The sequence below is a fragment of the Hyperolius riggenbachi genome, chromosome 10, assembly GCF_040937935.1.
Source record: "Hyperolius riggenbachi isolate aHypRig1 chromosome 10, aHypRig1.pri, whole genome shotgun sequence".
Lineage (NCBI taxonomy): Eukaryota > Metazoa > Chordata > Amphibia > Anura > Hyperoliidae > Hyperolius > Hyperolius riggenbachi.
The window spans coordinates 218,640,420-218,654,612 of NC_090655.1; the positions used below are offsets into that span (position 1 = coordinate 218,640,420).

Below are 14,193 nucleotides of genomic sequence, written 5' to 3' on the forward strand. Positions count from 1 at the left end.
CTTCAACACCCAAGAAATTGTGAGAGACAGCATGAGATAAGGTTATACTGCAGGAATGTTCAAAGGATCATTGGCTCTGATGCTGTAATTACAGTATATGTGTCGCTGTAATTACTCTCACTCTCAGAGCCTGGCAAAGCATGTTTGATGCTCCCACCAAGGTTCCCGATTAGTCCACTGTCTGAGCCAATGAAAATGGTCCAGACAGTGGACCAATGTGGAGCCCTGGCAGGACCTTTACAGATGATTTGCCAAGGTCCGATCCACAGCAATTACAGAGACTCACACCCTGTAATTACTCAGCGGCACTTGCGGCGAGTGAATTGAGGTGCTATATAAATTACCAGGGGTGCCCGGGGCAGCTACGTGGGGGGCTCCATCAATATGCGGCAACCCGACTGGGAGCTCTGGGGGACACTTTATTAAAAGAGACCCCCAGATGCATCAGTGGCGACGTGCGTTAGCTGGTTTAGACCTGATCTTTGCAGCTAAGCTAACGCTCATGTCTGCTGGGAAGCATCGTTTCCCAGAGGCATGAAAAGGGCAATTGGATAGTGTGTAATGAACTCACTGGGCGATTATATCGCCCAAGCAAGTTCTTTTTACGCCAAGGGGGAGGGGGGGGGGGGTTGGTGTAATTAAATAGGATAAGGCAATGCTCCCCTCAACTAAATTAGGAGCTTCAGCAATATGATGTGGCCCTAAGTGGTTTTAAAACTGCAACTGTGACAGTAAGATGCAATGTTATTAAAAAAAGCTACATAACTGAAAATAAAAAATACGAGACTCTTTGTCTTTGCTGCTAATGATCTATTCATTATCCGTACTACACAAATAATTCATTATATCATAAGTTTATTTCCGCTTCAGGTTGCTTTAAAGAGAACCCGAGGTAGGTTTGAAGAATATTACTGCATACAGAGGCTGGATCTGCCTATACAGCCCAGCCTCTGTTGCTATCCCAAACCCCCCTAAGGTCCCCCTGCACTCTGCAATCCCTCATAAATCACAGCCACGCTGCTGACAAACAGCTTGTCAGAGCTGGCTGTGTTTATCTCTATAGTGTCAGTCTGCTGCTCTCCCCGCCTCCTGCAGAACTCCAGTCCCTGCCTGCATCCCTTCCCTCCCTGCTGATTGGAGGGAAGGGACAGGGGCAGGGAACGGAGCTATGCAGGAGGCGGGGGAGCAGCTGAGACTGACACTACAGATGTAAACACAGCCTCACAACACGGCTGTGATTTATGAGGGATTGCAGAGTGCAGGGGGACCTTAGCGGGGTTTGGGATAGCAACAGAGGCTGGGCTGTATAGGCAGATCCAGCCTCTGTATGCAGATAACATTCTTTAAACACACCTCGGGTTCTCTTTAAGAAAAGTTTAGTTAGACATCTCAGACTCAATGCACTCACTTGGTATCATTTTCATTCTGTTGTGTTCTAGAAGTATTCACTTCAGTGACAGAATTGAGATTTTTGTGAATATTTTGCATTGATTCACACATTTTCTCAGAGAATGTTGTGAATTTCTCTAGGAATTGCCCAAATTTCTCAACCCCTACGTTTATATTTTCCGCTATTTTTGTTTGCGCTTCAAACAGTCTCTGAAAGCAGATCTCGCTTCTTCTGATGTATTCCATAAAATCTGTCGGTTTTGGTCCTGGTTTAGCCTTGTGAGCGCTGAAAAGGGTGGAACTTCCACTTTCGATTTCCTCCGTATCCTCCAAATGTTCATTAACTTCACTTGGCATGGTATTTACAATCTTTGCCGCAGAATTTGTAGTTTGAAAGTCTATAAAATAAACAAAATATATATATAAATATAGTATATTAGTATAGTATAGTATATTAAATAATAATAATAACACTCTGTGTTTATTTTGTAACTATAATAAGCCCATTGTCATTTACTATAATAATATATATAAATCCATATCCAATTTTCTGTCATTAACTAGATCTTGTTTTGGGACGTAGAGTCTTTGTCTTTAAAGGTGCTGCTGTAGGTTCTAGGATGTAGAATCTATGTCCAAGATTAGATCCGCTGTTCCGCAGTCACGCGTGCGCTTCCGCCCATGTGCGCACCCTCGCGTGCACGCATGCATGATCCTTTGTAACAGTGACTGATTGCTGCTACAGCAAATAACAACAATCATTCATGAAAGTCAGGCAAAAAAAAAAAAGTTTTACAAGTTAACCTATTTTGGTTCCTGGACGTAGAAACTACGTCCAAGAACCATGCACGCTACCGCGGCCGATCGCGCGCGTGCACGTGCGCTCCCGGCCCGCGGTTCGTTAGCCAGGCAATCAGTGAATCGGGCTATGGTGCCCGATCACTGATTGCTCTCCCCCGCTGAAAAAGTGACAGCTTCTCACGGAAGCTGTGCTTTTTCTGGCTGTTCCCTCCCCGATGCATCACTCTAAGCGTGTGTTACGCTTAGAGTGACGTCATGTAAACAAACTCATGGCCGCCATCTTGTGACCAAAAAGTAATACTACAACTGAAAGTAAAAAAAAAATAAAAATTAACACACATTTACATTATAAATCTACTGTTTACCTCCCACCCTCCCAAAACTACCCAAATAAAATGTTTACTGTAAAAAAAAAACAAAAAACATTACAATAAAAAAAAAAAAACATGTAAATATTTACCTAAGGGTCTAAACTTTTTAAATATCAATGTAAAGATGAAATATTTCTATATTTTTTTAATTTTAAACTTGTAAATAGTGATAGATGCAAAATGGAAAAAATGCACCTTTATTTCCAAATAAAATATTGTCGCCATACATTGTGATAGGGACATAATTTTAACGGTGTAATAACCGGGACATATGGGCAAATACAATACGTGAGTTTTAATTATGGAGGCATGTATTATTTTAAAACTATAATGGCTGAAAACTGAGAAATAATGAATTTTTCCATTTTTTTTTCTTATTCTTCCTGTTAAAATGCGTTTACAGTAAAGTGGCTCTTAGCAAAATGTACCCCCCAAAGAAAGCCTAATTGGTGGCGGAAAAAACAAGATATAGATCAGTTCATTGTGATAAGTAGTGATAAAGTTATAGGCTAATGAATGGGAGGTGAACATTTCTCACGTGAAAACGACAGAACGCGAATGGGTTAAACTTTTTTTTTTAAAGTGATAGTCTTAATAAAAGAAAAAGTTTTTTTTACAATTAAGTTTTAACCCCTACGTAGCCTATTAATCCTTGTTAACCCTTGCAATACCTATACCTATTTATACACTGCAGTGACTGCATGTGATAACTAGGGCGACGGTTTGGGGCCCCAATGCTCTACAGATGCATTACTGTGCCCAGGGCCAATTTTACCATAAGGCACTGTAGGCACATGCCTACAAGCACCTGCTGATGGAAAGGCAGCTCAATCCCCTCCCTGAGCGCCTCCCTCTTTCCCTATGCATATTATGATGAGAGCATAAATGAGAGGTTACTCATCCTGCTCTCGGCATTCCACGGATAAGATCTCCCTTCAGTCAGGGGTACCTCTAGCTACTTAATACTAGGAGGCAGCTCTGTCTACTTAATAAGGTTCTGGAGGTGTGTTTAGATGCTAAGGGTACAATGGTTAATTTGCATATATTCAGCAGTGTTGCTCTGGGAGACATCTCAAGCTCACTCCAACCTGAATTATAGCAAATTCTTTCTGTTTTAAGAAAGCACACTTTTGTTTTTCTTAACATCTTAGTAAGGGGGCTTTTAGGACCATTGTAGTCCCTTCCACACTCCAATGAGTTCTGGGTCACCATGAGCTTGCTGGTTAGTCTGTACTACTTAATACAGAGGGTACTTCTGGCTACCTAATACTTAGGGGCACCCACAGCCATCTATGATGGGCAATGGAAGTAAGGGAGAAGTGAAAGCTGGGACCGCCAGCACATTTGTGGTGCAGCTTGGCGGGTGTTTGTAGGTTTATGGAGGGGAACTCTAAGGTGCCAGGACATCTGTGCCTATAGGCTCCTGTAATGTAAATCCAGACCTGACTCTGCCGCTGCCTAGCGATGCATCTGTACAGCACTGGGGCCCCACAATCTGTCGTCCTAGCGAACACATACATTCCATATAGACGCGCAGGCTAGGTATAACGGTCCGCCAAATGCTAAACTAGTAATAGAATAGGGCATATGTCTTATGATTTTATCCATGAAGGGTCAAACAATATACATGTGTGTGTCTCTTAGAACTGTGGGACTTGTCATGTCAAAATTAGGAAGGGTGAAAAATTAAAAATGTGTATTTCCTGCATTTACGCCTAATTGTCTCCGTAAATTGACTATAAAATAAAATAGTTTTTGGGAAAAAAATATTACCCAGAGAAAGCCTAGATTGTACTGAAAAGCAAAATAAATATCACTAAGATGGAATAAGTAATTGAAAACGTACTACTGTATCAAAAGCGACACAGCTAGTGTCAAAAATCTCAGGAACATTAAAGTAGCCCGGAACTCGTTTTTAAATCACATACTTAACCCTCCTGGTGGTTTATCAAAATCCGCCAGGGGGCAGCAAAGCCGTTTTTAAAAAAAAAAAAAATTCATGTAGCGAGACAAGATCTCCGGCGATCGGAGATCAAGAGATCCCGTTCAAATAACGGGATCTCCTGGAGGGCTTCCCCCATCGCCATGGCGACAGGCGAGATAACGTCACCGACGTCATGACGTCAAAGGGGACTCCGATCCACACCACAACGCTGCCTGGCACTAATTGGCCAGGCAGCGCACGGGGTCTGGGGGGCGGCTGCGGCGCGACGGATAGCGGCGGATCGGCGGCGATCAGACTGCACACGCAGCTAGCAAAGTGCTAGCTGCGTGTAGCAAAAAAAAAAATTATGCAAATCGGCCCAGCGGGGCCTGAGCGGTGCCTTCCGGTGGCATAGCCTGAGCTCAGTTCGGGCTTACCGCCAGGAAGGTTAAAGTGATACTTTCAGGGGTAAAAACCTTTGTATGCTAACTGGTTAAGAAAAATGTATTTATTTTTTTAATAAAAAAACTAAATCTGTTATAAGATGTGAAAAATTCTGTAATAAAACAAAATCTTCGAACTCTCAAAAGAAGATGATGCTACCAATATCCTCCTTTATCGCAAAACTGTCACGGGAACAATTTTCTGCTTAAAGTGCACCTAAACTGAGAGGTATATGGATGTTTCCTTTTAAACAATACCATTTGCTTGGCAGTCCTGCTGATCTCTTTGGCTGCAGTAGTGGCTGAATCACACACCTGAAACGAGCATGCAGCTAGTTCAGTCTGACTTCAGTCAGAGCACCTGATCTGCATGCTTGTTCAGGGGCTGTGGCTAAATGTATTAGAGACACAGGAGCAGCAGGAGAGTCAGGCAACTGGTATTATATAAAAGGCAAACAAATCATATCCTTATCAGTTTAGTTTCACTTTAATTGTGGATCTACATTCATTTATCTAGCACATCCTTACACGACTGTACAAAAAAGTACCAAGGAAAAATGGGCAATAGATGGTAAAATAATGGTCATTTTAATTCTATAATTATACTGCAATCTACTATCAATGATTGTAAAATGTCGGTAATTATACTAATATTCGACTAACTTTCTATATCGTCATTCAAAGACTAACTCTGCCCTATCTATAAATAACACTAACAACCCCTCACTTACAATTAACTTTCATATTGCTAGTTAACTAATAAACCACCTGTATCTATGCATAAAACGTACCACCCTCCACATCCAACTAACAGTAAAACCTATTTTTAAGTGCCCAAACCAAGGGTAGTAATTGAAAAGCTCAGACTTTGCTGCAGAAGCTTTTCACCACTCTGATGCCGGCTTTTGCCTCTTCAGCTGCTGTCTGTGCACGGTGACCCTCTGCACCTGCTGCACTACTCACAACAAGCATAGCGTGTACACAGCCATCGGACCCCCTGCTCGGCTCCTCATTGCCAATATGCATCCTAATCCTGATTCTCCAGACGCCTCAACCACGTGCTTGTGGGTAGTCTCCCGGGCCCGATGCCTCTATGTCCCTGCTCCATGAGGACTCAAGGCCTCAATGTCCACCTGCTGCACTGCTACGGCAAGCCCAGTGTACATGCATCAATCAGGCCCTCTGCTCAGCTTCTCACCACCAGCAGACATCAGAATTCTAGTTCTCCGGCCGCTTCTGCCACATGCTCGTAGGTGGTCTCCCGGGCATGGTGATTCTCTGTCCATGTTTTATGTGGACTCTAGGCTGTTGCTCCACCTCTCTCTGCTTGGCCCTCAGCAACCCCTCTCACCATCAACAACCATCATCTCTGCGTCCCTCCACCCCACCCACATGACCACCGGGATCACATGGTGAGAACTGCTTTTTCAGCTGCAGTGTCTATTGCCAGTACTGTTCTGCGTTCATCTAGTTTGCTGCATAGGTTGGTCTGATGTCTGGTGATTGCCACCATTGCTGCCCCTTTCCCTGTCCTGCCTCCTGACTGTCCTGCTGTAAACAGTGCTCCATGATGTCCATGTTGCCACTCTGTGTACTGGGTGGGGTCTTTGTTACAGCCTTAATTGCACATGTGCAGAATGCAAACAACACAATCAGGTGGTGCGTGAAGCTGGAACTGCGCATGCACAGTGGTTTACGACTCAACCGAGTTATGTACTTAGAGAGGTGGGCACATAAAATTTTAAAAAAAAAGTAGGCTACTTGATCCGGGGGGTGATCCCACTTTCACTTTCGTGACCTCTGGTTCACAATGCTGCACTGAGAGACTGTGTGGCTCTCATAGCGTGCAGGGAGGCGGGGGAGCAGCAGGAGGGACAGCTAGGGAGAGAGAGCTGCTCAATGGCAGATCTGGAGACCCTGTAGGAATGACCCTGGCGGGCGTTTTGAACAGGGACTCCCTCTCCCCTGTGTTTATCTCCGAGATGGTGACTAATAATGTCGCTGATCTCGGGGGGCTATAGTAAGGCGGTGGGGGGGGCAGAGAATGGCGGTGGGGGGGGGGGGAAGACAGAGGTATGTCATTAGGCAGAGAACATGCCTCTGTGTCCCATCTGCCCCTCCAAGAACCACCTCGGGTTCTCTTTACCAGGGCTGATAGCGGTATAATGGATAGGACTGGCAGGACTTCAAGGAAACAGTCGTACTACAGGGGGCATAAAGTTAATCCAAGATGCAAATAAACTAATATCAAAAACAATTGTATCTATTCTCTTACTTCTGAAAAAAAAAAGATTATTTTGGTATATCTTTTTTATTTTTAACAACTAAAAAAGTATATATATTATTTTTCAACCTCTTAAAATTGACCATTTCTTTCAAGTGTCCCAAAGCTACTGACCTTTATCTCTCACCTACATTAATAAAAAATGATAAATATCTGAATTCACATACCTTGGCTAATCTGATGCATATCCGAATTGGAAACTCCAACTATTTGTTCATTAGAAAATGTTGATGCAACATAGATATCAGTTGAATCGAATGGAAATGTATTTCCAGCTCCACCTCCACCACCACCTCCACCTCCTGTTGTTTTAAATTCCCGATTCAAAGATGACATTTTGTCCTTATAGCGGTTCCGACAATCGTACCATCTCTTCTTAAGATCCTCTATTTCCCTGTATGCAACCCCTACATTATTTATGTTGTCTCTGATATCTTTCCACATAGCTTTTTTTTTCGCCATAGAAGTTTTCCCCGTACTTTTGCCGAAGAGCTCTTCGAAGTTGTTTGACACCTACAATGAAAAGATAGATAGATGTGAATTAATTTTTAAAAAGTATAATTACATATTCAGTGGCGTATCTAGGTAAAATAGTGTCCAAGCCAAATCCTTAAAATGCCCCCCCCCCCCCCCCCACACACACACACTATCTCTCTCTCTCTCTAGACCCCCTGGATAGCAGCATGCTAACCTGCCCTCATACGTAAAGCAACCCCTTCACACAAGCAGAGCCCCCCAAACCAGGGCACTACTCCGCCTACAGAGCCCTCACACGCCACACAAATGCATTATCAGGTAAACTCTCCCAAAATACCAGATTTTAGTATGCCCCCAGATACATACATTAGTAGCATCAAGTAGCCGTAGGTCAAAAGATTAAATAATTATGTAGTCACAGGCTTCCAGATAAAACAATAAAATAGTTACAGGCCTCCAGATAAAACAATCCAGTAGCCACATGCCTCCAGATAATCAAGTAGACACATGCATGGAGTAGAATCAAGTAGTGACAACTAAACTGACTTTCCATCTGTCTTTTGCCTTGTTTTAGAATACTATCCTATTACTGAATTGTGGATCCAGTTAGTGACATTCCTCCACCATAACATTGGAAGCCTTAATGCCACTATTGTTAATTAACAAGCAACCTTTGCAAATATAAAATTGGATTCATAATTACCATCCTGGTTAGAATTTGCAATTCTTCGTATGAAAAGGCTTTTTTTCTTTTGCGCACAGATGTTGTTTCAGCATCAGAATCCTCGCTATCATATGGATCATTCTGCTTCGCTGACGTTCCATTCTTCGCTGATGTGCAATCACCAACACTTTTTCTTTTCCTTTTCTTGCCCTCCTGAGTTTCTTTATCAGCCGATCCTCCGCTTTCAATCGCATTTTCTTTATTACTGTTCTGTAAATTTCAAATATTTTCAAAAAATAATGGATTAGTACTGTATAGTATTTGTAAGCATACAAAACAATACATCAAATATTTCAGATTTACCCACACAAGTACAAATGATTAAATGCAACATTAGAAACAGTATTGTCCAAATAAAGGTACATGGAGGATCATACTATAAAAAAAGAAAGAAAGAAAGCTGGCTACCATAGCTTTTCAGTAGTACAGTACAATCTCCATAGTGTGAACTTTGATATTGTAAAACTATGGGTAAAGTATCTAAATGTCCAGGTCCCAGCCAAGAACAATTCTAATTATAAGAAAGTTAATGCAGGTATAGCAAACCTGGATATACCATATTTGCCGCTGTATAAGACATACTTTTTCTCCCCTTAAAATGGTTCCTGATTCTTGTATGGCAAATGCAGGGAATCCCTGAATTATAAGCACCCACCAATACGAACTGCCAACCCGTCGCGGACTCCCTGCACTGTCCCTTGTGTGCCTCTGTCTCCCTCATGTGTGTCCCCAGCTGCTCCTGTGTGTTCGCTCCCTCATCTTGTGTCTCCACACCCCCCAGAATAATTAGCAGTATAGCGGCAGTGTCTTACCTAATCCAGTGGCTCCCGCATGGATCGCAGACCTCTCCTCTTTTTGCATCTCCCCCTAGTGATGGCTTCTGCTGATGACGCGATCAACACAACAGTTCACTAGGGGGAGCAGCAAGAGAGAAGAGAGGTCTGCAATGCCTGTGGGAGCCACTGGATTAGGTAAAACACTGCCGCTACATTGCTAATTACACTGGGGGAAGCGGAGACATAAGGGGGGAAGCGGACAGACATGGGAGGCAACAGGGAGCCAGGGAAAAGCACGGTTGGCACACTAGACACAGAAGAGGAACACAATGGAAAACACTGGGGACAGGAGGGGACACACTTGGGACAGAAGGGAGGACACTGGAGGACACCAATTTGGGGAGAACATTTACAAAACGCTCCTGAAATATGGACACACCAGGTTTAGTTATACGTAAACCTTCGAAAAAGCCTGTAGGAGCAGGCGCAACATGTCACGTGACACGGCCCGGGATGTCAGCCGATCCCAGCAAGCCTTGCTGCATTCCAGCGAGCGGCTTCCAAACACACTGAGGAAGCTCCGTTCTTGAACAACCAGCCGGTGGATATCGATATACATACAGTGATGCAAACCTCTCCAACTTTACAAAGTCTGTGGACTGAGGAAAACGCATGACAGTGGTGGTAAGAGCCCGCAGTGACAAACCTCATTGTCCTTTTAATGACTGTATATGGCGGAAGTGTATGCCGGGTACAGCGTACTTTGGTATTGAGCTGGATGTGAGTCTCTATACTGGCTTGTGAACTGTGTCACCTTCACTGGATATGGTTTAGCCATAATACTTTGGTGGAAGCGGAACCTCCATATAGTACAGTGGTACTTGGTAAAATAGAACTTGCTATGGAACTGGAATAACAATACACAAACCGTGGCGTTCACATATAGCCTCTATGGAAAAAGACTGCAAGTGTGTGATAAGAGTCTAGACAAAGCAGTGCATACAGTTTGCAGTAGTAGGCATGAAGCACCAGTTGGTGGTTGTGTACATGTCTGTGTGTATGGTCAGCTAACATCCATAACACGGCTGTGTTAATTTTAAGGGGGATAAGGGGTTATATGTGGTTGGTATTTTTTAAACAATTTTTGAATAAAGAGAGAACTGTGAAGAAGACAACCTTGGCTTTTTTTGTTTGTAGGTTACATGAAAGGCAGCATGCTGCCATAGTGGTTAGCACTCTCGCCTTGCAGCACTGGGTCCCCAGTTCGCATCCTAGCCAGGGCACTAGGATTGTACAGATATATGACTATAATAGGAACAAGCTTTTGTGAGCTCCTCCAAGGATCAGTTAGTGACAAGACTTTATACTCTGTACAGTGCTATGGAAAATGTTAGCACTATACAAGTACAAAATAATAATAATACAACTTTTAGTGGAACTGTGTGTGGGGAGGGAGGGCTCTGGCTGGCTATTGTGTGTGGGGATGGAGGGGGGCTCTGGCTGGCTATACTGTGTGTGGAGAGGGAGGGCTCTGGCTGGCTATACTGTGTGTGGGGATGGAGGGGGGCTCTGGCTGGCTATACTGTGTGTGGAGAGGGAGGGCTCTGGCTGGCTATACTGTGTGTGGAGAGGGAGGGCTCTGGCTGGCTATACTGTGTGTGGGGATGGAGGGGGGCTCTGGCTGGCTATACTGTGTGTGGAGAGGGAGGGCTCTGGCTGGCTATTGTGTGTGGGGAGGGAGGGGGGCTCTGGCTGGCTATACTGTGTGTGGAGAGGGAGGGCTCTGGCTGGCTATACTGTGTGTGGGGATGGAGGGGGGCTCTGGCTGGCTATACTGTGTGTGGGGATGGAGGGGGGGCTCTGGCTGGCTATACTGGGTGTGGGGATGGAGGGGAGCTCTGGCTGGCTATACTGGGTGTGGGGAGGGAGGGGAGCTCTGGCTGGCTATACTGTGTGCGGAGAGGGAGGGCTCTAGCTGGCTATACTGTGTGTGGGGATGGAGGGGGGCTCTGGCTGGCTATACTGTGTGTGGAGAGGGAGGGCTCTGGCTGGCTATTGTGTGTGGGGAGGGAGGGCTCTGACTGGCTATTGTGTGTGGGGATGGAGGGGGGCTCTGGCTGGCTATTGTGTGTGGGGAGGGAGGGCTCTGACTGGCTATTGTGTGTGGGGATGGAGGGGGGTTCTGGATGACTATAATGTGTGTGGAGGGATGGAAAAGGAGGGGGGGGGGGCTCTTGCTGACTTTACTGTGTTTGGTGGGGGGGGGGGGGGGCAGTGGTGAAAAGGGGGTGAGGACTCTGGCTGGCTATACTGTGTGTGGGGAGGGAGGGGGGCTCTGGCTGGCCATACTGTGTGTGGGGAGGGAGGGGGGCTCTGGCTGGCTATACTGTGTGTGGGGAGGGAGGGGGCTCTGACTGGCTATACTGTGTGTGGGGAGGGAGGGGGCTCTGGCTGGCTATACTGTGTGTGGGGAGGGAGGGGGGCTCTGGCTGGCTATACTGGGTGTGGGGAGGGAGGGGGGTTCTGGCTGGCTATACTGGGTGTGGGCAGGGAGGGGGGCTCTGGCTGGCTATACTGTGTGTGGGGAGTGAGGGGGGCTCTGGCTGGCTATACTGTGTGTGGGCAGGTAGGGGGCTCTGGCTGGCTATACTGTGTGTGGAGAGGGAGGGGGGCTCTGGCTGGCTATACTGTGTGTGGGCAGGGAGGGGGCTCTGGCTGGCTATACTGTGTGTGGGGAGGGAGGGAGGCTCTGGCTGGCTATACTGTGTGTGGGGAGAGAGGGGGGCTCTGGCTGGCTATACTGTGTGTGGGCAGGGAGGGGGCTCTGGCTGGCTATACTGTGTGTGGGGAGGAAGGGGGGCTCTGGCTGGCTATACTGTGTGTGGGGAGGGAGGGGGGCTCTGGCTGGCTATACTGTGTGTGGGCAGGGAGGGGGCTCTGGCTGGCTATACTGTGTGTGGGGAGGGAGGGGGTGCTCTGGCTGGCTATACTGTGTGTGGGCAGGGAGGGGTCTCTGGCTGGCTACACTGGGTGTGGGGAGGGAGGGGGGCTCTAGCTGGCTATACTGTGTGTGGGGAGTGAGGGGGGCTCTGACTGGCTATGTCAGGAACCGGCCCCGCGGCACGTCTGTGTATACGGTTCCCGACTGCGGGTTTGACCAGATCGAGAGGGGAAGCAGCCTTAGTCGAGCTAAAACAAGGCTGTGACCCCTCAAACACTTCTCACTGCCACCACTAGCTGTTGCTAGACACTTCCACTCTGCTGTAAAGCGATCTGCGCTTTGCGCTTTAGGCCGAATACGGGAACGCCACGCACACACAGTACAATCGTAGGGTAGCACGGCACAATCAGGCACAGAACTTGTAATGCAAGCTCCACTGCAGTCTCTCCTTCTAGGCTTATGAGTGTTAGTTTAGTACAGCAGAAATCAAACTTATTAAATAACTATTTAATATTCCAGGAAAAAAGTGGAACAATGCAGAAAATAATATATACAAAAGATTTACAAAAACAGTAACACGTTACAAAATAAAAGTTACAAGGATACACAATAAGACAAGGTTGCAAAAATAAAAGGGAAATAAAAAAAAAAACGTTACCAGCGTATAGATCTGGGCGTTAGTTGGCGGGAGAACGCCGTTTCTGATTCGCTCGGGATCTTCCCTAGCTATGCGCTACCTCCAAGAGAAGATGATCTGTGACTGTCCTAGCTGCTGTTTTATAGTCCGCTGGGTGGCCTGGGGCATGTTCCGTCCCCAAAACTAACGCAATTTCCCAGATTGTGACATCACTGTCTGCCGAGCCCCTTGTCACATCTGGGCTAGCTGTGACATGCGGATTTCAAGGCTTTTCCTGTCACACTTTGCAGACTTCAAAGCAATTAAAACACTTTATCTTTCCAGACTGAGTCTGATTGTAGATTTGGTCATACCCTTTCTGTGATATGCAGCTTCAAAGGTTTTTCCTGTACCAATATTCAGATCATCAAAAAGGACTTCCCCACTCCAGGTGACAAATGATTAAGGCTTCCTCAACATTCCAGCAGGCTGTCATATGTAAATTCCAGAGTTTTTTGTTAGCCTTTGAAGTTCCCTGACTCTGTCCTGATTTGTATATTGGGACAATGGGGCTTCTAATTAGCTCCCTGCTCCCAGAGGAACTGGGGGTAAATGTATTCCACACTGTCATACAGACAAGTACAGCTTCCCCCAAAGCCAGATGACCACACATACATACACATCCGAAGTACCCAGCAGACAGGAAAATGAAAATATACTACTGTATTATCCCAACATCATAACTAGCTGCAATATCATAACAGGCTATACTGTGTGGGGGGAGTGAGGGGGGCGCTGGCTGGCTAAACTGGGTGTGGGGAGGGAGGGGGGCTCTAGCTGGCTATACTGGGTGTGGGGAGTGAGGGGGGCTCTGGCTGGCTATACTGTGTGTGGGGAGTGAGGGGGCTCTGGCTGGCTATACTGGGTGTGGGGAGGGAGGGGGGCTCTGGTTGGCTGTACTGTGTGTGAGGAGGGAGGGGGGCTCTGGATGGCTATACTGTGTGTGGGGAGTGAGGGGGCTCTGGCTGGCTATACTGGGTGTGGGGAGGGAGTGGGGCTCTGGCTGGCTATACTGGTTGTGGGGAGGGAGTGGGGCTCTGGCTGGCTATACTGGGTGTGGGGAGGGAGGGGGGCTCTGGCTGGCTATACTGGGTGTGGGGAGGGAAGGGGGCTCTGGCTGGCTATACTGTGTGTGGGGAGTGAGGGGGGCTCTGGCTGGCTATACTGGGTGTGGGGAGGGAAGGGGGCTCTGGCTGGCTATACTGTGTGTGGGGAGTGAGGGGGGCTCTGGCTGGCTATACTGGGTGTGGGGAGGGAGGGGGGCTCTGGTTGGCTGTACTGTGTGTGAGGAGGGAGGGGGGCTCTGGATGGCTATACTGTGTGTGGGGAGTGAGGGGGCTCTGGCTGGCTATACTGGGTGTGGGGAGGGAGGGGGGCTCTGGCTGGC

The 14,193-nt window shown here is 46.7% G+C and overlaps 1 protein-coding gene across 2 annotated transcripts in view; it reads right to left on the reverse strand.

Annotated features, from left to right (window-relative positions):
- Positions 1-1,353: 1,353 nt before the first annotated feature.
- LOC137534492 (uncharacterized) overlaps positions 1,354-14,193 on the reverse strand; it is a 106,706-nt gene continuing 93,866 nt past the window's right edge. For both annotated transcript variants that reach the window (XM_068256011.1, XM_068256012.1), the window contains exons 5-7: positions 8,393-8,623; positions 7,380-7,725; positions 1,354-1,787 (exon numbers count right to left, since the gene is read on the reverse strand). In XM_068256011.1, coding sequence (XP_068112112.1) covers positions 1,405-1,787; positions 7,380-7,725; positions 8,393-8,623 — 960 coding nt within the window. In that variant the 3' untranslated portion in view covers positions 1,354-1,404. The remainder of the gene's footprint in view (positions 1,788-7,379; positions 7,726-8,392; positions 8,624-14,193) is intronic.